General features: G+C 49.7%; 1 protein-coding gene across 2 annotated transcripts in view; it reads right to left on the bottom strand.

Annotated features, from left to right (window-relative positions):
* LOC147097724 (uncharacterized) overlaps nucleotides 1-26,309 on the bottom strand; it is a 342,880-nt gene that overhangs the window by 117,849 nt on the left and 198,722 nt on the right. For both annotated transcript variants that reach the window (XM_085971762.1, XM_085971763.1), the window contains 9 exons: nucleotides 25,750-25,803; nucleotides 18,513-18,557; nucleotides 15,910-15,963; nucleotides 14,693-14,737; nucleotides 13,037-13,090; nucleotides 8,487-8,594; nucleotides 5,762-5,815; nucleotides 2,010-2,063; nucleotides 494-538 (listed from right to left, as the gene is read on the bottom strand). In XM_085971762.1, coding sequence (XP_085827888.1) covers nucleotides 494-538; nucleotides 2,010-2,063; nucleotides 5,762-5,815; nucleotides 8,487-8,594; nucleotides 13,037-13,090; nucleotides 14,693-14,737; nucleotides 15,910-15,963; nucleotides 18,513-18,557; nucleotides 25,750-25,803 — 513 coding nt within the window. The remainder of the gene's footprint in view (nucleotides 1-493; nucleotides 539-2,009; nucleotides 2,064-5,761; nucleotides 5,816-8,486; nucleotides 8,595-13,036; nucleotides 13,091-14,692; nucleotides 14,738-15,909; nucleotides 15,964-18,512; nucleotides 18,558-25,749; nucleotides 25,804-26,309) is intronic.

The following is a 26,309-nucleotide window of genomic DNA, read 5'->3' as shown; positions in this document are numbered from 1 at the left end:
ATTGCAGCTCATTCCGATCACATATGTGGCCCGATAGAGAGAGGGAGAGAGAGGGATAGAGAGAGATAGAGAGGCAGAGTGAGAGAGATATAGATAGAAAAAGGGAGAAAGAGAGAGAGGGAGAAAGAGAGGGAGAGGGAGGGGGGAGGGAGGGGGAAGGAGGGAGGGGGGAGGGAGGGGGAGAGAGGGAGGGAGAGATGGAGAGGAGAGAGAGATGGAGAGAGAGATGGAGAGAGAGATGGAGAGAGAAAGATGGAGAGAGAGAGACGGAGAGAGAAAGAGGGAGAGAGAAAGAAAGGGAGAGAGAAAGAAAGGGAGAGAGAAAGAAAGGGAGAGAGAGAGAGAAAGGGAGAGAGAGAGACAGACAGACAGACAGAGACAGACACACAGAGAGAGATAATCCAAGGTAAGATTCAGATTTCAGAAGGTGGTCTTGCAAAGTCCCCTCATTTCCAAGAACAGCTCACTTTTGAAATCAGTAGGAGATACTCACCGGAGGTCCCCGCTGTCCACGGGATCCAGGAGGTCCTGCTCTACCCTGTCAGGGAATTGAAAGAAAGACTTCGTTATCATCTTGAGAGCGGCAGCTCAATCTGGGCCAGAAGGAACATTTGCTTCAACGATCCAGAGGTCCTGCTACGCTGCGACAATAACAAGTTGTTCAGGGATATTAACTGCTCTAGGTGTTGGCGTCTCCCCATCTCTACCACCACGTCTTTGTGTAAACGAGTTGTCCGCATGGAGCATGTCCGCACGTCTCAACCGTGGACACGTATAGCAGACGTGGTTGTTCCCAGCCATTGGGAGCCTCCTCTGTATCCTGACCCTCTTCCCCCCAAAAATGGCCCTCCCTCTCCCAATGGGACAAACTGGGTTCCTCAGCTCTCCATTTTAATGGCCTCCTAGATAATCACTAGTAAACATGTCCCAGATCGCCGGGGACTGCTGTGTGGTGGGTTAGCTTTCACTTGGAATACTGAAGGAGGCCAATTCACGCACAAGGTCCTCGCTAGACATCCGGGTCAGGAAGCCCATTCTGGACTGGCCAAGAGTATTTGAACAACTGCAGGACGGAGGCATTTGTCTTTGCCTTAATATTTACTTCTCTTCCCCTTTTTGTGTGTGCACGTCAAGGTAAAGGATGTTAGTGTTGGGCACTATGTTATTTGAACATCATCGTCAGCAATAAGCACTCTCGAATCAGACACCGTACAGGCGGAGTGAAGTTCCCTACTCCGCCAGACCACTCCTGACTGAATCAATGTGGGACGGCTTTATTCCCATCTCAGGGCCAAACATAAATATTAAGTAATAAATTTGCTCTCCTAGAACATTGACGGCAGGTTAACGTCACTCAGTCCTCAGTTCCATGAACGTCACTCAGTCCTCAGTTCCATGAACGTCACTCAGTCCTCAGTTCCATGAACGTCACTCAGTCCTCAGTTCCATGAACGTCACTCAGCCCTCAGTTCCATTAACGTCACTCAGCCCTCAGTTCCATGAACGTCACTCAGTCCTCAGTTCCATGAACGTCACTCAGTCCTCAGTTCCATGAACGTCACTCAGTCCTCAGTTCCATGAACGTCACTCAGTCCTCAGTTCCATGAACGTCACTCAGTCCTCAGTTCCATGAACGTCACTCAGTCCTCAGTTCCATGAACGTCACTCAGTCCTCAGTTCCATGAACGTCACTCAGCCCTCAGTTCCATTAACGTCACTCAGCCCTCAGTTCCATGAACGTCACTCAGTCCTCAGTTCCATGAACGTCACTCAGTCCTCAGTTCCATGAACGTCACTCAGTCCTCAGTTCCATGAACGTCACTCAGTCCTCAGTTCCATGAACGTCACTCAGTCCTCAGTTCCATGAACGTCACTCAGTCCTCAGTTCCATGAACGTCACTCAGTCCTCAGTTCCATACAACCGTACTCCACCAGTCCATTCATGCCTGACAAATTGGCAATGTTTTGAGAGGGGTAGACAGATGATGATGGACAAGAGACACACATACCCTTCTGCCCTTTTCTCCACTCAGTCCTGGAGGTCCTACGAAGCCCACTGAACCCTGACAAGAGAGAAGGAAGATTTAAAGATATTAAATCGATCACAAAAGGTACAAGATTCGATGCACGTTAGACCAAAATGCTACAATTTAAATCTGTCCCGGTTACCACTGACAGAGCTAAGAAAGCGCCGAGTAAGGGAAGGCCAATGAATCAGCCAGCCTTGGGGTTTCCATCGACGGTGTTCGTATCTCTATCATAGAAGCAAAGGTCTACAGCACAGGAGGACACCATTCAGCCAATCGTGTCTGTGCCGCCTCTTCGGTGGCATTCCCACTGTCCTCTTCCTCATTGCCCTGTACCCTCCTCGGTCTCAGATACTGATCCTACTTTCCCTTCCTGTCTTAGTGACCATTTTACATGAATTACCCACCTCCCCGCCTTCCGCCCCGACCATCACTGACTCTCCAACCAAAGTGAATAATCTTTCCTGATTCACCGTCAAAACTCTTCATAAATGCAAAACCTCCATTGCATCATAGAATGAGATAGCACAGAAGGAGGCCATTTGGCCCATCGTGCCTGTGCCAGAACGTAGTCAGAAGGCCAAGATCCTCTCTTAGACTTCTGTGCCCCAGTGGAAATAGTCCCAGGATCTACTCAGAACTCCAATTTCCCATCCCTGGCAACACCCTGGTGAATCGATGCTGTGTTCTCTCTACGTCTTTAGCGTTCCTTCTACAATGGGGCACATGCCCTCTTTTCAATGCCTTTCCCAATTGGTGCTTGTACCTCACGCCGTTCCTGGAGCGCAATGTCCCGTGAGTCGCAACTCCTCCGACTGCATTCAGACTGTGGGCAGACAGACGCTGTGGGTGGGTGGGCTGGGCCGCGAGCCCCGCCCGGAGCAAGCGTGGAGCGGGGCTCCGCCTCCTCCCCATTAGCTGTGCTCGCAGTGTAGAGCCACCCTGCAGTGGTCCTGGTCACAAGGCCCTCAGCCTTCATGTATCTATGGGTACCTACCTCTTTCCTACTGCAGCACAGATTCCCAGACCGGGCCAGCCAACTCCCAGCAGCTCACGCGTGCGGGGGTTTTGTTTCAAAGTCGCGGCTTTTAAAACTTCATTTTTTTCTGGCTGACCGACCCCCCTTCCAACTAGGCCAGCGAGTAACAAGCCACACAGATAGCTGCCAGAACTTCTTCAAAGTGGAAAAATAAAAAGGTGCTTGTCCCCTATAGCTGCCCGCATCATGTTTCAATTCTGCTCTGGTTCAGGGATGATTTTCTGCAGCCTAATATATTCCTGAACTGGATCCTGCAGGGTACAGTTTACTCTTTCCCCCACCAGACAATAGAAAATGGCAAAAATGCTTTCATGTGGAAGGACTTATTGGATCAGCCAGTTTGTACTTTGCTCATACAGTGCTTCAGGCAATAAACCCTCCCCACTAATGCACCGAACAAGCTGGCAAAGTTCCATAGAGTTGGCGCTAAGCAATGTGCAACGAAAGGAATCATAGAAACTCACAGCACAGGAGGAGGCCATTCGGCCCGTCGTGCCTGTGCCGGCTGTTTGAAAGAGCGATCGTGCTCAGTCCCACACCCCCTCTTTTTGTCCGTCACCCTGTGAGTTCCTCATCCTCAATGACCTGTCCAACTCCATTTTAATATTACTGACGGAATCAGCTTCCGCCACCTTTTCAGGTCGAGCGTTCCAGATCCCGACAGCTCTCCGAGTGAAAAAAATTCTCCTCACCTCCCCTCGAGATCTTTTGCCAATGATTTTGAATCTGTGACCTCTGGTTATTGACCCCCTTGCCAGAGGGAATAGTTTTTCTCTCTCTCTACTCTATCGAAACCTCTCATCGTCTTGACAACCTCTATTAGGTCACCCCTTAACCTTCTCTATTCCAAGGAGAACAGTCCTAACTTTTCCCAAACGCTCCTCATAACTGAAGTCGCTCATCCCTGGTAACATCCTGGTAAACCTCCTCTGTCCCCTCTCTAAGGCCTTTACATCTTTCCTGAAGTGTGGGGCCCAGAATTGTCCACAATTCTCCAGCTGAGGCCTAACCAGTGGTTTATAAAGTCCGAGCCTGATCTCTTTGTTTTTATATTCTATTCCTCTGTTTATAGACCCAAGTAACCCATGTGCTTTTTTAACCACCGCATCAGCTCGCCCTGCCACCGTTTAAGGATTTGTGTATACGGACACCAAGGTCTCTCTGCTCAGCCACATTTTTCAAAGTCGTGGCATTTATAGAACGCAGTCGTTCCATATTAGTCCTCCCAAAGTGCATCACACTTCCCCACACTGAACTCCATCAGCCAGGAGGGACTGACTGCAGGGAGAGTGGGCAAGACAGACAGCTGGCTTGTCATCAAAATATCCTCACCTCCAGGCTGGACGAGATGGCAGCCCAGCTAGTGCACCCTCCCCCCACCCCGCCCCGCGCCCGAGCAAATGATATACATTCAACTATGGCGCTCAAGGGCCACCAGAGGCAACTCTTCAGTGAAGCTCGCCCCCCTCCCCAGCGCAAACACTGCTCACCCTGGAGCCTTTCCCCGGGATACGGGGAGGGTGTTTGACCGAGTGATGTGGGGACCCTCCTGCTTCCCACGCTCGAGAGAATGGCCTTTAGAGTCGCATTGAGGAATTGCACAGGCATGGCGGGACAAATGGCCTCCTTCTGTGCAGTGAGATTCGACGGAAACTCCACTTATAGTTCCACGGGTTGGGGAGAGGAGCAGTATTTACTGGCCAGCATTAGTGAAGTTCAAATATGGATCCTGGCTTGCGAGCAACTCTAAAGAACTCAAGCACAGCTCAGATCAGCACCATTGTAAAGTTAGCGAAGACACACAAATCTAAGCTTTTGACACAAGAGATCCAAACAAGGTGGAACTCCAAATCCCAATATGCGCGTATCTATCTTCTCGCATGTTTACTGCAGGTTGAGCATAGCATCAGGCCAAACACACCCAGTGTGATTCTGGTTTTAAGTTCAAGATGAACTCTGACCTCTCTCTTAACCTCCCTAGATGCAGGAAGGGTGTTCCCGATGGTGGGGGAGTCCAGAACCAGGGGTCACAGTCTAAGGATAAGGGGTAAGCCATTTAGGACAGAGATGAGGAGGAATTTCTTCACCCAGAGAGTGGTGAACCTGTGGAATTCTCTACCACACAAGTGATGCGCCATCAATTACTCAAAAGACCGAGGTTGAGCGAGTAACAATCAGGCTTTTATTAACTAAAGAATGAAGGTCTTGTCTCGAGTGGTCGACCTGTCCAGAATACTAAGGGACTGGGAGGTAGTCACTTATATACCTGGAATAGTGGGAGGAGTCAGCCAAGGCATGTCCAGACCTGTACCTAGTGGAATACACATACAGACACAGACAGGTATAACAGTGGTTTACCACAACAAGGCAGTGGAGGCCAATTCATTAAATATATTCAAGAAGGAGTTGGATATATTTCTTATGGCTAAAGGGATCAAGGGATATGGGGAGAAGGCAGGGACAGGGTACTGAATTTGGATGATCAGCCATGATCGCATTGAATGGCGGAGCGGGCTCGAGGGGCTGAATGGCCTACTCCTGCTCCTATCTTCTATGTTTCTATGTAAAATACAAAACAAGGAAAACAAATCGACGCATGTTCTTTACATTTTATTTCCCGCGCAGTATTTTCACAAACTAACTCAGAAAGTTGAAGCGACAAACATGCGCACTCTGAACTTTAACCTCCACTCACCTTTGGACCCTGTCGCCCTGGATACCCAGGCAGGCCAGGAACACCTAGTTTTCCCTGTTTTTTTTTTAAAAGAAAAGAAAAATCTGTTATTCAATCAAGACGAGCATAAAATCCACAGGGCAGGAGTCTCAAAAATGATGAAGTGAAATTTGGAAGACCTTTCATCGGTCAATATTGGATGGAATCTTCAGACCAACTGCTGATTGATCCGCTCTGCTGCCTGTATCCTAACTCGCATCCAAGTCCCGTTCGACCATCACCCCCTCTCTATCTCTGTAATCTCCTCCAGCCCTACAACCCCTCTGCGATCTCTGCGCTCTGCCAATTCTGGCCTCTCGCGCATCCCCGATTTCCTTCAGCCCTAAACTCTGGAATTCCCTCCTTAAACCTCTCTGCGCCTCTCTCTTCCCCTCTCCTTTGACGCTCCTACCTCACTGACCAAGCTTTTAGTCACTTGTCCGGGAGGTTACATCACATCACCTCCTGCCTCCCCATGTTCCTGCCGTGGGTCGACCGACGGGTCAATCAATCAACAATGGCAGCTGCAGTACCCACAATTCCCTGCACTCCAGAAAGTGCTCCATCCATCGCCTGGCTGAACAGGAGCGTGCATACGCCATCTTGGGGGCATTGCACCCTGGGAGCATTGTGGGCCTGCTTCTTGATGCGCGTCTGGCTGGAGCAAAATGAGAAAAGAAAATGTCCCTATGATTTTTCTCCCAGAGTGTCCGGGAGATTAATTATCAATTCTGTGAGACTCCGAGACAATCCGGGAGATTGGCAACCCTAGTTTAGACACTGCTTTCCTGCCACTGACACATCTCGTGCTGATTTATCTGATCACAGGAGTTGGAGCAGCAGAGTGCGCAGGGAATATTCGTTCACCTGATGAACAGCATGTAACTGTGGAAGGACCTCCCAATCCAACACCAGCTGCAGTACGAAAGGGCTGAAGGCAAAATAATTCATTGTGTCCCTATCCAGGTTCAGCTGCTTCACTGAAGGCCTTGAGGACACAGTCAACAACCTACCTTCATCTTTGAATAAAAGCCCCATTAAGTTTCCTGACACGTTACGATAATGCCCACAGTTTGGACTCCAAACACCAATCGGCCAAGTTTCTGTAGTGAGCCAAGTTCTTTCAATTTCAAATAGGATTCTTGGCGGCCTTGGAGTATCGCACCTGAAAGCAATCACTCCGTCCTGTCAAGGCAAAGCTGTGTGGCGTTGATAGGCTTATGAACATTGGGAGATAACGCAACACACACACACACACATCTCCATATACCAGATGCAACGTTCATCTCTTGCCTCTACCTCCCCGATTACTCTTCTGTTCCTTGATGGCGAGAGCCTTCCATTGAACTGCCTACTTTGTAAAAAAACGCCTCGATTTTAAAATCCTCATCCTTGTTTACAAATCCGTCCATGGCCTCGCCCCTCCCTATCTCTGTAATCTCCTCCAGCCCCACAACCCTCCGAGGTCTCTGCGCTCCTCCAATTCTGGCCTCGAGCATCCCCGATTTCAATCGTTCCACCACTGGCGGCCGTGCCTTCAGCTGTCTGGGGCCTAAGCTCTGGAATTCCCTCCCTAAACCTCTCCCGCCTCTCTCTCCTCCTTTAATACACTCCTTAAAACCGACCTCTTTGACCAAGCTTTTGGTCACCTGTCCTAACATCTCCTTGGTGTTAAATTTTGTTTGATAACGCTCCTGTGAAGCACCTTGAGATGTTTTAATTACGTTATAAGACCGGCCTAATTTATCAGGGGCAGCTCTTCTCAGGATACAGGAACATATAAACTTATGGCCTGATTGGACAATCTTCCTCACCGCTACCTTCCAACCCTCTATATTGTAACCTAACTTGTCTTCCTCTACATGGATGCTTTGAGATGTCCTCTCAAAAGCCGCCTTTACCACAAAGAAAAGCAGGACAAATCCAATCCAGCCAATTACCGCCCCATCAGTCTACTCTCAATCATCAGCAAAGTGCTGGAAAGTGTCGTCGACAGTGCTATCAAGCGGTACTTACTCACCGATGCGCAGAAGGACAAGGGCAGTAGGGGCATGGGAACACCGCCACCTCCAAACTTCCCTCCAAAACACTCACCATCCTGACTTGGAAATATATCGGCCGTTCCTTCATCGTCGCTGGGTCAAAATCCTGGAACTCCCTCCCTAACAGCACTGTGGGAGCACCTTCACCACACGGACTGCAGCGGTTCAAGAAGGCGGCTCATCACCACCTTCTCAAGGGCAGTTAGGGATGGGCAGTAAATGCTGGGCCTTGCCAGCGATACCCACATCCCATAAACGAATAAAAAAAAACCTTGTTCTTCAACCGCCAGCTCCCATGGTCCTAGTCTCTCTGGGCCAGAGGACAAGCAAAGGTAAAGCTGCCTGGGATTCGGCAGCCAGGGTGGCCTGTTTACCACTGGGTCCCAATTCATTAAATATATTCAAGAAGGAGTTGGATATATTTCTTAAGGCTAAAGGGATCAAGGGATATGGGGAGAAAGCAGGGACTGAGTACTGAATTTGGATGAACAGCCATGATCTCATTGAATGGCAGAGCGGGCTCGAGGGGCCGAATGGCCTACTCCTGCTCCTATCTTCTATGTTTCTATGTTTCTATGTAAATCTAGGTCTGGCGACCTGAGGGGGGAGCTGTTGCTTTGGACTGATGTCGGAGGCAGCACAGTATAAGGCAAGAAGAGGCTGACCTTATCACCGGGTTGACCATTGGAGCCGTGTTCGCCAAGTGGACCCAGCTGACCCTTGACTCCTTCTGGTCCGTCCTCACCTCGGTGACCCAATAAACCAGCATCACCCTGCGGACAAAGGAAAAAAAATCCCATCAGTTCGCATCCTCACAATACCACAAGCCGCAGAGGTCTCTTGTCCGCTGCGGCGCTACCCACTGTCCACATGGGGGCTGTATATCTCTTCTGTAGCCCTTTGGTTGGGAGATGGTGCTGGAAGATCATTGGCTGGATTCTGCTCAAGGAAGGGGGGGGGGGGAAAGGGGGAGAAAGCTTGTTAAGAGCCTCATTAGCAAACTGCTAAAGACATGCGACAAACACTCACAGGTCCGCTCAGCTGAAAGAAGATTGTGTGGTTTGCTCACGATTCAGAGTGGAGTCGGCCCGAAGATAGATCGCACTCATTGTTTGAAAAACAATTAGAGAAGGGATCCAGTGGTACCCCGCCAACATTCCCTCTAATTTTCTATCGGGCTGCGCACCCATTCAAAATTCCGCCCGCCCGCCCCCTTAGAAGCTGGTGGGCCGGCTGCCTGGGACCTCCAGAGCGCCGCGCGGCTTAAAGGGAACATTGTGACCCGCCCCCCCTTATAATCCCCACGCCCCCGAGGTTCGTTTCACACTCCAGTCACCCCCCTGCGTGAATACTACAGACCCCCTCCCTGCCCCTCCCACCAGACATGTCCCGTGGGCGTCGCGCCAGTAAAACACTCCATATTTAGCATCATGCTCTGCCAAGCACGGAAGAATTCAGACGGAGCCACCGTGGGATTAAATGGTTGGTGAGGTTCTGTCCCAGAGGGCTTTGAATCCACCACAAAAAAACAAAAATCCACTCTTGTTATTTTCACTTTCTCAGAAGCAAATCCGCCCCCCCTCCCCGCCCCCCATGTGTGTGCACAGTGCATCTGGATGTTGTGCTCCATTTGACTGTACGTGAAGGAAGGAAAGAGCTTGCCTTCATACAGCGTCTTTGATAATCTCGGGACGTCCCAAAGCGCCTTACAGTCACTAAAGCTAGTCACTGTTGCAATGCAGCCAAGTGCGGCAGCCAATTTGCGCACAGCAAGCTCCCGCAAACTGGAAATGACCAGATCATCGGTTTTTGGCGATGTTGGTTGAGGGATTAATATTGACCGGGACACCGGGGAGAACTCCCCTGCTCTTCTTTGAAATGGGACCGCGGAATCTTTTACATCCAACATCTATGTCATTGAATTCGGCCCGTCGTGCCTGTGCCGGCTCTTTGAACGAGCTCTCCAATTAGTCCCACTCCCCCGCTCTTTCCCCCTAGCCCTGCAAAACTTTTCACCTTCAAGTATTTATCCAATTCCCTTTTGAAAGTTACTATTGAATCTGCTTCCACCGCCCTTTCAGGCAGCGCGTTCCAGATCACAACAACTCGCTGCGTAAAAAAAAATTCTCCTCATCTCCCCCCTGGATCTTTTGCCAGTGACCTTAAGTCTGTGTCCTCTAGTTATCGACTCTCCTGCCAGTGGAAACAATTTCTCCCTATTAACATGGATCAAAATCCCTCATAATTTTTGAACACCTTCTCTGCTCCAAGGAGAACAGTCCCAGCTTCTCCAATCTCTCCACATAACTGAAACCCCTCATCCCTGGTACCATTCTACACCCTCTCCAAGGTCTTGACATCCTCCCTAAAGTCACAGTCATAATGGCACAGAAGGAGATCATTCAGCCATCGAGTCTGTGCCGGCTCTCTGTCGAGCAATCCAGTCAGTCCCATTCCCCCGCTCTATCCCCGTAGCCCTGCAAGTTTATTTCCCTCAAGTGCCCATCCAGCCACCCCTTGAAAACATTGAGTGGCTCCGCTTCCACCACTTCCATCGGCAGCGAGTTCCAGGTCCTCGCTACTCGCTGCGTAAAAAAGTTTTTCCTCACGTCCCCCCTGTATCTCTTGCCCAAAACCTTAAATCTGTGTCCCCTAGTCCTTGTACCATCAACTAGTGGGAACAGCCTTTCCCCGTCTAGCCTATCCAAACCCGTCATAATCTTGTACACCTCTGTCAAATCACCCCTCAACCTCCTTTGCTCTAATGAAAACAAATCCAGCTTCTCCAACCTGTCCTTGTAGCTAAGATCCCCCATCCCCGGAACCATTCTGGTAAATCTCCTCTGCACCCTCTCAAGGGCCTTCACATCCTTCCTAAAGTGTGGTGACCAGAACTGGGCGCAATACTCCAGTTGTGGCCTAACCAGCGCTTTATAAAGGTTCAGCATAACTTCGCTACTTTTGTACTCAATACCTCTATTTATGAAGCCCAAGATCCCATAAGCTTTGCGAACCACTCTCTCAATATGTCCTGCCACCTTCAGGGACCTATGCACATTAACTCCCAGGTCCCTCTGTCCCTGCACACTCTTTAAAACTGTGCCAATGGCCCAGATGTGCACTCACCCGGCGCGCCGACATCTGAAGCCTGGGCCTGCTTGGAATTCCTGTCACTGGCCCGGTTCAGATGTCGGCGTGCTGTGCTTACCTGATCCAGCGGCGTAGTTAGTGCGATGTGCCGGCTGGGATCAGGTGAGCACTGGGCAGCCAGTCAGGGGAGGGGAAACTTCATTCATGAGTTTGATATTAAGAACTGTCAAACTCATGAAAAGTACAGGTGCCCAAAACACTAGTTAAACTTTAAATAAAATTTTAAAAAACATCCCACTAATGAAATGAACTATAAATAACTTTAAAAAAACAATTTTAAACAATTAATCAAATTTTTGAAAAAAATAATTTTTTAAGAAATCGGGTCTAAAAATAAACTTACCTTACTGTAAAGTCCTTAAAAACAATAAAGCTGTGGAAAAAATGTTATAATTTTAAATAATAGACCACTTACCTTAAAGAATCCAGTCCTTGCGCCTCCTTTTTATATGTCTAAAAAGTTCAGGCCCTTGCACACGGGCAAACTTGTCAAAAAGAAGGAAGTTCAACGCGTGCACGCAGAGTCCTGCGCGCACACGTTGGACCTCTTAACCCCTTGGAGGAAATGCCGGTTTCCCGCGCATGCGCTGTGCATGCTGAAATCCGGCACTTCCAACGGGCCCACGCGTGAGTACCCCGTCCGCACTCACGCGTTGGGACCGGAATTACTGGGCCATTAAGTCTATATTGCCTCTCCCTGTTCCTTCTGCCAAAATGCATCACCTCACACTTCTCTGTATTAAATTCCGTTAGCCACTGGTCTGCCCATTCTGCTAGCCTTTCTATGTCCTGTTGCAGTCGATTGGTATCATCCTCGCTGTTTGCCACACCCCCAAATTTGGTGTCATTGGCAAATTTAGAAATTCTACTCTGTATTCCAATATCCAGGTCATTTTATGTGGCGCCCAGAATTGGACACAACCGTCGCCTGAATGTTTGGAGAACACCTTTGTCGCACTTTATCTGCCGCACGTCAAAGTGTCAAAACTATTTAACTGAAGACAGCTATTGCTTGGAAATAAAGCAGTTTTTATTGAAACGGAAGTCCAATGGGAAGGAACTCAATGAACCATTAAAAGCCTAGGGATTCATCTGAATTTTCAGCACAGCTTTGCAAGTGTATGATGCTAATTTTGGAATTTCTTTACTGGGATTCAGAAAGCAGAATTCGGGCTGGATTCGGCAACAGCCCGGGAGGGTCGGTAAAATACAATACTGTGATTCACAGTTGGCGAATGAATGAGACATGAAGTTCACAAGCACCTACCAATCTGCTAACTTCCCTCACCAACAGCAACGGGCCTCCAACTGAACTCAGAGCAGCAATTGAGCATTGCGGAGTCGAGCATGGCGGCCAGAGGCCGACCCGGGAGAGAGAGAAGTAGGCCCCGGGCCGTGGAGCCGGCGAAGAGGAGGCCGCATTGGAGCATTCACATCCCGACGATGTGTTCGGCGAGTCGGGCGGAGGAGCGCAGCGCAACGAGCAGCAGCAGCAGACTCACGGCACGCTGCAGCACGTCGGCCGGCAGCTCCATTTCGGGTAACTCGCAGTCCGGATGGGAGGAGGGGAGCCGGGCATGGTGGCCAGAGCGGGAGAAGCAGGCCACCACACGTGGAGCCGGCAACAGTGAGGAGGAGGCCGCGGTGAAGAGGAGGACGGAGCGGCTGAGGGACATCGTGCTCCCACTGCCACGGGAAGCCATTGTATTGACTCTGAACGCGGCGCTGTATGTATAGCTGACGCGTCCCCACGGGGAACAAGCATTCCATTGTACTTGTTACATATGGCAAATAAATCTAATCTGAATCTAAAGAGGCAGGCCAGTTAGGCACGGCTGCACCGTCGCAACAACCGAACGTAGAGAGAAAGAGAGAGAGAGAGCGCGAGAGAGAAAGAGAAAGATGCACCCTATTAGAATAGGCAACTCCAGATTAGCAAAGGGGGGGCGGATGAGGGAGAGAGAGAACGCAAAAGAGAGTGAGAACGAGCAAGGAACACCCTACCGAGTAGACAATCATATTATATTCAGGCTTGTTAACACAAATGTGCACACAATTAACTTACCCTATCCCCTTTGGGACCCATGTCACCTTTATAACCAGGGAATCCATCTTCCCCCTATATAAACACAAATGTCAACAATCATTGATTAGATGAGTGAGCAATGCCTTTAGTTACACCCTGAAAACTCTACAAAAACAGAGAATTTATTTTACGAGGCAGGAAGAGGTCAGTAAATTGCCTCTCTCCTTTCTCCAGAACAGGCTCTCTTGTGTTTGCTGGGGGTGGGGAGGGAGGGGGAGGTCGGAGGGAGGGGGGTAACACCAGGCAGATTCTCCCCCTCCTTTATCCTGGATCTCCCCCATGCCTCATGACGTAAGAAAACTACTGAGCACTTGGTTTGAGTATAAAACAAGGCTTTAATCAACTGTTTCACAACCATGAGATTCTAGTTACATCACTAGTTCCTGGTTACAGAAACATCCTGAGCAAGCTGGGCCCACGCCCGAGTATTTATACTCCTTGGATGGCGCCACCAGCTGGCCGCCCAGTGTTCTCACGAGTCATTTCTACATGAATGGTAAGATTCATGACACCTCATCCTAGGCCACGGGGCAGTTGGGCAGCCTGCGACCCACCCTCCGAGGCTGTCCGCAGTGAAGTGCGCGACCGTGATTCTGATCATCGAGCGAGATGTTGGGATGGATGCGACCTCCCGTGGGGGGGGAACGGGTGAAGAGCGGCAAGTATGCACCTAATTTCTGTCAGTCCACGCAGTGCAGCCACAAAACATGGACAAGCCTCAACGGCTGGACTGAGAGGCGCTGAATGCAGTTCCCTCGCACCGTGAGCTGCTTTCATAGTGAAGTAACGCAGCCAAGTAGAAAAGTGGGGGAGCGATACAGCTACCAGCTCTGTTTGGACGAGTTCCTGGAGGTTCCATCACCTGGCCTCCTGCCTCTGAGGAAAGACGTTCTTGCCATGGAAGGAGTTCAGTGAAGATTCACCAGACTGATACCTGGGATGGCAGGAATGACGTATGAGGAGAGATTGGGTCGATTGGGCTTATATTCGCTAGAGTTTAGAAGAATGAGAGGGGATCTCATTGAAACGTATAAAATTCTGACAGGACTAGACAGACTAGATGCAGGAAGGATGTTCCCGATGGCGGCGGAGTCCAGAACCAGGGGTCACAGTCTAAAGATAAGGGGTAAGCCATTTAGGACTGAGATGAGGAGGAATTTCTTCACCCAGAGAGTGGTGAACCTGTGGAATTCTCTACCACACAAGGCAGTTGAGGCCAACTTATTAAATATATTCAAGAAGGAGTTGGATATATTTCTTAAGCCCAAAGGGATCAAGGGATATGGGGAGAAAGCAGGGACTGGGTACTGAATTTGGATGATCAGCCATGATCTCATTAAATGGCGGAACAGGGTCGAGAGGCCGAATGGCCTACTCCTGCTCCTATCTTCTATATTTCTAACCGCCCCACCCAGTCAAACAGCCTTTCCCCCGCCCCCCATCTCCAATATTTTTTAAACTAATAAACTAAAACGTGTTGAAAGAAATTGGAAAAAAAAACATGATTTTTCTCCCGGATCTGCTCCCACAGTGCCCAGGAGATTAATCTTCAATTCCTGGAGAGACTCCCGGAGCAATATTGGAGGGTTGGCAATCCCTAGCTTGCCAGCTATACAGTGGGGGTTTTATCCTCACCTTCTCGCCTTTGTGTCCCTTCAGTCCTCTGACTCCATCTGCACCCTACAAAAGAAAAAGTTACGGCAGATTAGAGCGTGGTTAAATGAGGTGCAAGGCTCCTGAAGTAACTGATCTATTGGGCACTTCCTCGTGACCCAGAGAGCCTCTGGAGTGAATTGCCAGCTGGCGTGGTGGGTAATAAACACTCAGGGTGATTTTATCAATGGGGAACGTGATGGAGGCAGGACTGCTGCTTGTCGGGTCGATGTCCCGCCTCCATCGACGTCCGGCCAACCCACGCTATTTTCCCTTGATTGACCTCGTTAAGCCCGCCCAGGCCAATTGAGGGAAAGCCGGTTACTGGTGACATCAGCGAGTGATGTTTCATCTGTCAAATATTTTTGACAGATAAATTGTCATCGTTTGACAGCTCTGTGAAGCTGTCAAACACTGACTGTCTTCTAAGTTGAGTCCTTTACTCAAGACTCAATTAGAAAGCTTTCCTGCGCAGAAAGCAGAAGGCTGCTGCATCTGAGAATGCAGCGGCCATTCTGCTTTCTCTGCCAGTGTGACGAGGCAGCTCCGCAGCCTAAAGGGATGAAGCCTGAAGGAAGAAGCAAAGGTAAGTAATCTTATTACACTTTAGACTCACCTCACACACTTACCTCTCCACACTTGCACTCATCACTCGCCTCCACACCGGACATTTCGGCCCCTTCGACCTCTGCAGACCCACGGCTCACCTCGCTGACCCTGGCGAGGTTCGGAGCAGTCGGGAAGCCCACACTTTAGGGCTCAAAATAGGGACAAGCCAAAAAAACTGCCTGTTAACTACCTGTTAACAGGCAGTTAAATGGCTGTAATCCCCTTCCCACCTCGAGGAGACGGGATCCGGCGGGGCTCGGGTACCCGCCTCCCAGGAAGATGACACGGAGGCGGGTTGGGAGCGGGATGGGTACCCGCTCCCAGATTCTGCCATTTTTTCCCGGCAGTCCTGCCTCCATTCCCGCCTCCCCAGGGCTGGGAAAATCGCCCCCCTCAGTGCCACACATGACAAAGACCGTTTTAATAAACTGAATTACCAGAGAGAGACAATGTCCTTTTTGTGGTACATCAGAAATTTTGCTCGGGTTTCTTTCATGATAAATTTGCCAAGCCCTTTCACGCTGACCACACTCTCGCACACACTCGCACACACTAACTGCAGACTCTTTACACTGAAGCAAAGTTCTTACCTTGACGCCTCGGACTCCCGGGTATCCGATCGGACCTTGCGCACCCGGAGGACCCTGCAGAAATAACCCGGTTTATATTTCAATGGCATTTTGTAGAAAACAAGACACTCGAATGTAAAAACAAAAAAACAAGACACTCTTTCCTGCAGCAGAACAGTCACTGATAAGATTCAAAAGAGTTGAGGGAAGATTCAGGGTTAAATACTTGTAACTTTATACAGCTGGAATAAGCATTAATAGGCAACTCGCAGCTTCTAATGAGCTCCCCTCACTTAGTCTCCCCATCTGCTATCTTTAGTTCCGCCCCCCGCCCCCCCCACTCCTGAAAGTACGAACTCATGCTGAGGCACAATTCCACACACACCAGCCGCACGCCTCCATTTCCTCCAAGGAGGGGTTCTTTACACGCAAGACTAGACGCCGAGTGTTGGCAGGCTATTTGACCATGAGGGGCATCGCAGTCCAGCCCACATAACGTCCTCGCCCGCTGTTCACTCGCTTTCCAGCAAGGGTCATTAGATAGTGGTCAGGAGTGGGAACCTTTGATCCAAGGGTGCTGAGGGTGAGCGAGGGGGTGTGGGTGGGGGGGGGGGGGGGAACGGTAAGACGCCAAGAACCGTGATTAGCTAACGCAGTATAGGCCGGGGATCAAACCTGTCTGTGCATGTTCCGTGTCCGCGAGGACAGGCAGGCAACCTGACCCCAGGCCTCTGCTGCTGCTACTGCACTAAAGGGACTTTCCCTGCCAATTTTCCCCCTATCCCTATGGGCAACAACTAGCCAGTTCTCCACACCTCCCCACAACAACTGGGACGAGAGCACGAGTTCATAGCGTGGGAAACAGTATATGCGCACATAACAGTGTATGTGGAAAGACAGAAAGACTTGCATTTATCTAGCGCCTTACACGACCACTGGACGTCTCAAAGTGCTTTACAACGAATTAAACACTTTTTTTTTGGATTGTAGTCACTGCAGTAATGAGAAACACAGCAGTCAATTTACGCACAGCAAGCTCCCACAAACAGCAATGAGATAATGACCAGAGAATCTGTTTTTTGTCATGTTGAATGACGGATAATTACAGGCCAGGACACCAGGGAGAACTCCCCTGCTCTCCTTCGAAATAGTGGCCATGGGGTCATTTAGATCCACCCAAGAGAGCAGACGGGGCCTCGGTTTAACGTCTCATCCGAAAGACGGCACCTTCAACAGTGTGGCGCTCCCACAGTACTGCCCTTCTGACAGTGCAGCACTCCCTCAGCACTGCCCCTCCAACAGTGCAGCGTTCCCTCATTACTGCCCCTCCGACAGTGCAGCACTCCCTCAGGACTGCCCCTCTGACAGTGCAGCGCTCCCACAGTACTGCCCCTCCGACAGTGCAGCACTCCCTCAGTACTGCACTGGGAGCGTCAGCCTAGCTTTATGTGCTCAAGTCTCTGGAGTGGGACTTGAACCTACGACCTTCTGACTCAGAGCCGAGTGTGCTACCCACTGAGCCACAGCTGACACTTGAGGGAGCAAGACTGTGCACGGTGAGGGAGTGAGTCCACGGACTCAAATCAGCTGATTCAAGTCTGCGACGCGCTGGGGAACTGCAGCGATTGATGGGCCGTCCCTCTGCAGCAGAAATCTGAATCCATTGATCTGGCGTGTCAGCCGCGGCTCAGTGGACAGCACTCTCGCCTCAGCATCAGAAAGTTGTGGGTTCAAGTCCCACTCCAGAAACCTGTGCACGTAATCTAGGCTGACGCTCCCAGTGCAGTACTGAGGGAGTGCCGCACTGTTGGAGGTGCCGTCTTTCAGATGAGACATTAAACTGAGGCTGGTTACTTGTGTTTTGGGATTTCGTTTGCCAGTCTGCTCTCTCAGGTGAACGTACAAGATCCCACAGCACTATTTGGAAGAAGAGCAGGGGAGTTCTCCCCGGTGTCCTGTGGCCAATATTTGTCCCTCAACCAACATCAATAAAACAGATTATCTGGTCATTATCATATTGCTGCTTGTGGGAGCTTGCTGTGCACAAACTGACTGCTGCATCTCCCTACATTACAACAGTGGCTACCCTTCGAAAAGCACTTCAGTGGCTGTAAAGCCTTTTAGGACGTCTTGAGGATGAGAAAGACGCTATAGAAATGCAAGTCTTTCTTTCTAACAAGGACTAGAAGGCCACCATCCAGCAACAAGCCCAGCCCAAGTGTAAGATGGTTGGGATCTTGCTGAACCCACAGTATTAAACAGGGGAAGTAAGTGTCTGCCTGCAGGAAAGAGGTGGCGGGGGCGGCGGGGGCGCAAGAGGGGTGATCACGGCTTGAGTTTGACGTTTATTTTCCCGCTGCTGAAAGTTACATTTGAAAACCTCAATAATTATTGCGGTTTTCTATCCAAGAGACACAGAAGAAAGTAAGTGAGAGAGATATAAAAAAAAAAATTGAACTTCCATTTTGAAGACCGACCAAAAGTAGGATCTCCGGCCCGAAGTAGGATAAGGAGCGAACTCCAGCTGTCTCTGCAGGTAAATCCAATCCCATTCTTTAACCAAGTTGTCAGCACCCACTAATGTTCAGTCACCGTCACACTAACCAGTTATTAAAACTACTTACCAGGTTCCCCTTATCGCCCGCTGGACCTTCTCGACCTGGATGACCCTGGGGAAAAAAAACAAACAGTAAAGACGCTCCTAAACTAATCACCACAACGGTGAACGAAACAGCGTCGCTTAAAATCAGCCTTTTCAAGACATTCCGTGAAAGGTGCTGCATTTACGTTGCAAGATCCTTCGACAGGATATATTCAGATCCCACCGCTGCCCCTCGGTATCGCCACCACGCTATTCCTGTCCAGGAGCTCGGGTTGCCAACTCTGGGTGGACGTATTCCTGGAGGTCCCGTCACATGATCTCCCACCTCCAACCGCCCCCGCCCACTCGAAACAGCCCTTTTCTTCCCCAATTCAAACATTTTATCTAACTAATAAAAAAAAAATTCAAAGAATATTTAAAAAAGAGTTTTTTATTTAAAATTCTCCCTATGATTTGCCTCCCAGCCGTGTCCTGGAGATTAATTTTCAATTCCTGGAGACTCCAGGCCAATCCTGGAGGGGTGGCAACCAGCCAGTTTCGGTTATAGGACCTCTGTCCGGCTGCAACCCAGTGAAGGAGCGAGCCCTGCCCATCTTCCTTCTACTGATCACTGCTGCCTCCGTGCCGAGAAGTGGCTCATCTACGTGGACAGATAACCGGAGAGAGCACGTTCAAACCAGCCATGCAGGGAGTGTGGGCAAGCAGTGAGTGAAAGACCCAGAACTCGCAGCCTCTGTGTAGTTTATTAACATATCTTTTGAAAAGTGTTTGTGCACACATATACACAACACAAGTGTACACATAAGAATAGAATAGGACTTCATATTTACAGCACAGAAACAGGCCATTCGGCCCAACTGGTCCGTGCCGGTGTTTCTGCTCCACACCAGCCTCCTCCCGCCCCTCTTCACCTCACCCCTATCAGCATATCCTTTTATTCCTTCCTCCCCCATGTGTTTATCGAGCTTCCCCTTAAATGCATCTGTGCTATTCGTCTCAACCACTCCCTGTGGTAGCGAGTTCCACATTCTCACCACTGTTTGGGAAAAGATGTTACTTCTGAATTCCTTACTGGGTTTATTAGCGACTGGTCTCCCCCCACAAGTGGAAACATCTTCTCTATGTCTACCCTACCAAATGCCTTCATAATTTTAAGGACCTCTATCCTTATGTTTTCTCTTTTCTAGAGAAAATAGCCCATTTATTGGTGCCTCAATCCCCCCATTTACTGGTGCTCTCTCCCAATTCCCCCCATTTACTGGTGCTCTCCCCCGATTCCCCCATTTACTGGTGCTCTCTCCCGATTCCCCCATTTACTGGTGCTCTCTCCCGATTCCCCCATTTACTGGTGCTCTCTCCCGATTCCCCCATTTACTGGTGCTCTCTCCCAATTCCCCCATTCACTGGTGCTCTCTCCCGATTCCCCCATTTACTGGTGCTCTCTCCAGATTCCCTCATTTACTGGGCTCTCTCCCAATTCCCCCATTTACTGGTGCTCTCTCCCAATTCCCCCATTTACTGGCGCTCTTTCCCAATTCCCCCATTTACTGGCGCTCTCTCCCAATTCCCCCATTTACTGGCGCTCTCTCCCAATTCCCCCATTTACTGGTGCTCTCTCCCGATTCCCCCATTCACTGGTGCTCTCTCCCGATTCCCCCATTTACTGGTGCTCTCTCCCAATTCTCCCATTTACTGGTGCTCTCTCCCGATTCCCCCATTTACTGGTGCTCTCTCCCGATTCCCCCATTCACTGGTGCTCTCTCCCGATTCCCCCATTTACTGGGCTCTCTCCCAATTCCCTCATTTACTGGTGCTCTTTCCCAATTCCCCCATTTACTGGCGCTCTCTCCCAATTCCCCCATTTACTGGTGCTCTCTCCCGATTCCCCCATTCACTGGTGCTCTCTCCCGATTCCCCCATTTACTGGGCTCTCTCCCGATCCCCCCATTTACTGGGCTCTCTCCCAATCCCCCCATTTACTGGTGCTCTCTCCCAATCCCCCCATTTACTGATGCTCTCTCCCGATTCCCCCATTTACTGGTGCTCTTTCCCAATTCCCCCATTTACTGGTGCTCTCTCCCAATCCCCCCATTTACTGGTGCTCTTTCCCATTTTACACACAATGCAAGATAGAGCTTGGGCCAACGCTCAGTTGGATCCTGGAATAGTTTAGATATTTCCAGTAACCCACCCAGCTGATGTGAGCTTAAATGCATAATGGAATACTTGCCTTTATTAGCCAAGGCATAGAATATAAGAGCAGGGAGGTTATGCTTGAACTGTACAAAACACTAGTTAGGCCACAGCTAGAATACTGCGTGCAGTTCTGGTCACCACATTACAGGAAGGATGTGATTGCACTAGAGAGGGTACAGAGGAGATTTACGAGGCTGTTGCCAGGACTGGGGAATTTTAGCTATGAGGAAAGATTGGGTAGGCTGGGGTTGTTTTCTTTGGAACAGAGGAGGCTGAGGGGAGATTTAATTGAGGTGTATAAAATTATGAGGGTCCAAGATAGAGTGGATAGGAAGGACCTATTTCCCTTAGCAGAGGGGTCAATAACCAGGGGACATAGATTTAAAGTAATTGGTCGAAGGATTAGAGGGGAGTTGAGGAGAACTTTTTTCACCCAGAGGGTGGTGGGGGTCTGGAACTCACTGCCTGAAAGGGTGGTCGAGGCAGAAACCCTCATCGCATTTAAACAGTACTTGGATATGCGCTTGAAGTGCCGTAACCTACAGGGCTGCGGACCGAGAGCTGGAAAGTGGGATTAGGCTGGGATAGCTTTTTTTTTGGTGGGCACAGACACGATGGGCCGAATGGCCTCCTTCTGTGCCGTAAAGTTCTATGAGAACGCTGACCAAGCAACCATAAGGAGGCCCATTTCTACAACTGCCCGCTACTTCAGAACTTCCGAGTGAGACAAGGGAATCCACCGATCTCTTCAGAATGCAGGGTGCTGTAATGACTGTTTACATCATCTATCCGAGGAAAAAGAAAATGCTCAGAAACTAAATTCCAGCTTTTAAGATCCAGGCGCAAGATCTAAAAAAAAATGTAAAAAGCTCGCCCCAAATGTCTGATCTCTACTGAAACTTTAAAACCTAATTTTTTGACACAGCTGCAGTTAACATCGCCTCTGCCGTGACATCTGTATTGCTCCAGCACAGCTGCTCACCACAATACAGCTGCCAATGTGTCCAAATATTTGCATGAAAGATTTCCTCCGCACAAATGCCATAACTTTAATCTGTTTCACTGTACTGGCCCCTTTCCCACACTAGCCTGTGCGGTTTCCCATGATCTCTCGCTAACCACCTCGCTGCAGCGACCATTGTCTTCGGCCGTGGGTCCTTCATTCCCGCCGCCACCTCGCCAGCTTTGCTTGCGCGCTCAACGACAGTATTTGTTCCGAGAGCTGAACGGCCTACGCCGACAGGGGTTGGGAAAGGGCCGGGTCTTCTTTACTGCTCTTGGGGTTGGAGCGGCCGCTCCTAAATCTGAGCGAGAGTGAAGATTTAGCCGCTTGCCAAGAGTGGAGCCATAAGCCACGAGGGGTCAAGTGGAAAGCCAATCCCCAGATACTCTGGATTGTCACAACGCCTTGGCACATTCCGTTGGTTGCAATATACGTCCGTAGATTAAGCAATGAGTGTCTGTACAAATGGGGCTGAGGTGTTTAGAAATAAGGGTGTTGAATTTGAACTGAGAGTGAGTTGGAGAGCTCGACGGCCCTTGACCTGGTTTCTCAAGAAAGGGTGGAGTATAATGGATAAGGATGGCTCATCCTTTTAGCTGAAAATTCCACGGGCTTCATGCGGAGGAGGGCTAGATAGCTTCCCGTCCACACCAGTCCACCTCATCGAATAGTACAGCACAGAAGGAGGCCATTTGGCCCATCGTGCCTGTGCCGGCTCTTTCGAAGAGCAATCCCGTTAGTCCCACTCCCTCCTGCTCTTTCCCCAAATCCCTGCAATTTTTTTCTCCCTCAAGTATTTATCCAATTCCCTTTTGAAGGCTACTATTGAATCTGTGTCCACCACCCTATCAGGCAGCGCGTTCCAAATCCTAACGACTTGTTCCATAAAAAAGTTTTTCCTCATGTCGCCCATGGTTCTTTAAAATGCACCCCCCCCCACCCCCCCAGGCCTCTGCAACGTTTGTGTTGAGGCAATAATTTTTCTGCAGTTTTAAGATAAAATAAGACAATAGCATCGGGCGCGATATCCTGCCGTTTCTTAAACGCGGTGCGATGCGTCTTATAAGACACATCGGCCTAGAAACTCGGGCAGGCCCATTCTCTGAGAAAGCAAGGGGTGGGGGGTGGGGAAAGAACAGTCCCTGCTCCCAAGTGGTGAGGCCGGTGGTGGGCTTCACCACCATCGAGCGGGCGAGCTGCGGACGTCAACAAGCAGTTTACGGGCCCGCCCGTTGGGCCACATGAAGACCTGGTTTTCCCAAGTGTAGCCAATGCCGGTCGGCTTAGGGCAAACTAATTTTGTTGGGGGTGGCGGGGGGTGGGATGCAGGATCTCAAACAGGCGTTAGGCCTATTATTTGCATATGCAAAGTGCCTAGGCACTGCATAGGCCAATTCTTTGGCGTTTACCAATATGGCATGTGGCACACCATTGGCTCATCGTGAGCACGTGCTGCCTGCCCGCCATACTGGAGGCTTAGGAGGCCGTTTAATGCCCGAAAAACAGGTGTTCCACAGCTGTATTTCCAGACCGTTGCCTTGACGACGCTGCTGCAACACCCAGTTATATTTGTGAAGCCAGAAAATCTAACGGCTAAAGCCTTCCACAAACAAACCAGCTGATACTTTCAGCCCCTGACCGAAAACATTTCTCAAAACCGTGTGCAAACACTTTTCTGTTGTCGCAGTCTGAACTGACGCATCACCTAATTGTGCTTTGAGGTGCCTGGAAGCAAAGTTGGTGGCACCTCAAAGCACTGGAGAGGTACCACCAACGCTGCCTCCGCAAGATCCTGCAAATCCATTGGCAGGATAGGCACACCAACGTCAGTGTTCTCGCTCAAGCCAACATCCCCAGCATCGAAGCTTTGACCACGCTCGATCAGCTCCGATGGATGGGCCACATCGTCCGCATGCCCGATACGAGACTCCCAAAACAAGCGCTCTACTCAGAGCTCCGACACGGCAAGAGAGAGCCCCAGGTGGGCAGAGGAAACGCTTCAAGGACACCCTCAAAGCCTCCTTGAAAAAGTGCAACATCCCCACCGACACCAGGGAATCCCTGGCCCAAGACCGCACAAAGTGGAGGAGAAGCATCCGGGAAGGCGCCGAACACCTCGCACCTCTTCGCCGGAAGCAAGCGGAAGCCAAGCGCAAGGAGCGCACGTCAACCCAAACACCCCACCCACCCGCCCCTTCAACCACCGTCTGCCCCACCTGTGACAGAGACTGTAGGTCCCGCATCGGACTCATCAGTCACCTGAGAACTCATTTTTAATGTGGAAGCAAGTCATCCTCGGTTCCGACATCACCTAATTGCAGATCCTCTGGTGCCAGGTTATGAGGCATAAACAGGGAATGACCCACGCTTTTTTGGGTGATGCACTGCGTGCTTTAATTTAGAAAATTTAGGCGGAAATCACCAAGACTGTCCAGAATTGGAGCAAGCACGGGGTGACTTAAGCAGCAGTGTGTTGTGTGACACCTGTAAATTGCGGGGAGAAGAGTTAGGGAGGCAAGCAGTTCCAGTTTTGAAGTCCTGAGAATTAAATAGAACACAAAAACAGACCGTTCGGCCCAGCCGGTCATGTTGGTGTTTAACCTCCATGTGAGATGTAGTCCGAATCTCACGTTTCCATAGTCCTTTAGTCCCCATTCCTTCAACCACCTTTCTAATATATCCTTGAACGTTGACATGGTCTCTGCTTCAATCACTCAATGCACTCCACGGCCTCGCAACCCTCAATGTACAATAAAAAGTTTCCCCCATTCTCCATCCTAAATCTCTTATATTAAATCTTATATCTAGGCCCCCCTCATTCGAGACCCCTCAATCACTAGAAAGAGTCTGATTCGATCTTCTCTGCTCTGCTTCACAACTTTAAACACCTCGATCAAATGACCTCAAGTCCGAAGAAAACTGCCCCACTTTTTCCAAGTCTTTGTTCATATCTGTAATTCCTCACAGCAGTTAACATCCTGGAGACGCTGCACTGAACTTTCTCTATTGCCTCAACGTCTTTCCTATAGCGTGCGGCCCAAAAACATTTTTTTGAGTTAGGGTAAAAGACTCTAGGTCTTCATTTCAACAGAGTGAGGATAGACGGGGGAGGAAGAGAATGGAGCAGAGGATGAAACTTAGAGAAGCCACCATGATAACTATATCAAGGAACTAGAGAGAGATGTTAAGGATGTGAAGGCCTTAGAGAGGGTGCAGAAAAGATTTACAGGAACGGTTCCAGGGATGAGGGACTTCAGTTACGCGGATAGACTGGAGAAGCTGGGGTTGTTCTCCTTAGAGCAGAGAAGATTGAGAGGAGATTTGATGGAGGTGTTCAAAATCATGAGGAGTCTGGACAGAGTAGTTAGAGAGAAACTGTTCCCATTGGCGGAAGGGTCGAGAACCAGAGGACACAGATTTAAGGTGATTGGCAGAAGAACCAAAGGCGACATGAGGAAAAACCTTTTTACGCAGCGAGTGGTTAGGATCTGGAATGCTCTGCCTGAAAGGGTGGTGGAGGCAGATTCAATCGTGGCTTTCAAAAGGCAACTGGATAAGTATCTGAAGGAAGAAAATTTGCAGGGCAGCGGGGAAAGGGCGGGGGAGTGGGACTAGCTGAAGTGCTCTTGCAGAGAGCCGGCATGGGCTCGATGGGCCGAATGGCCTCCTTCTGTGCTGTAACTATTCTGTGACACAAGAAAGATTGTGATTGAGAGAAATTGGGAGTTTAGAGGTGATAAGGGGAGAATCACCTCTTTAATAACATGATTTTTTTCTGTAACCTGTATTTGAGTATGACAAGAGTTGATAGAAAAGCCTCCGCAAATATGGGAGCAGTCATCAAGTCTTTGACAGACGAAGTTTACAGAGAGTTAAGAGTTGCAGAAAAGGAGAGAAACCCAAGCTATTGGAGACAGCTTTAGCAATAGAGATATGGGAGTCCATAATCTGGTGAACGCGTCTTTATAACATCAATACGAGTGGATAGCAACCTCAACAGTAGAAAGATTCGGCAAGCTTAAAGCCACACAGTTAACTCTGTGCAATCCATGCATCTCACCAGAGGACCATCTGCTCCGAGGAGCCCCAGCAGCCCTTGTTTGCCTGGAGGTCCCTGAAAAGTATGGAGAAAAACAACATATTAGTCAAACTGCTTCAAATACCGAGTTACCGTGTCTAGGGGAGAGCGTCTCGCTCCTGCACCATAAACAAAGAGCATTCAGCCACCTGGTTACCCTCCCACACGCAAGCACCGTCCATAACATGGCTAGCTCGCGGCACGGAATAAGGTTTGCGCATCTGCCGAGGCTGTGGCTCCATGACATGTTATTATAGCAAGTAGAGTCTAATCATAAATGTAGATGCATATTCAGAAACAAGTCCCAACTTTTCATTCAACTGCATTTGAACTTGTTGCAACACAGGTCACTACAAGACTCAAAACAGGGAAGAAAGTGCGTATTATCAGTAGAACATTGTGTAATTCATTCAACATTGGCAGCCGTGCCTTCTGTTGCCTGGGCCCTGAGCTCTGGAATTCCCTGCCTAAACCTCTCCGCCTCGCTACCTCTCTCTCCTCCTTTAAGACGCTCCTTAAAACCTGCCTCTTTGACCAAGCTT

Source organism: Somniosus microcephalus, chromosome 31 (genome assembly GCF_052327205.1).
Source record: "Somniosus microcephalus isolate GS21.2 chromosome 31, FLI_Smic_1.0, whole genome shotgun sequence".
Lineage (NCBI taxonomy): Eukaryota > Metazoa > Chordata > Chondrichthyes > Squaliformes > Somniosidae > Somniosus > Somniosus microcephalus.
This window is presented reverse-complemented; position numbering and strand designations above follow the sequence as displayed.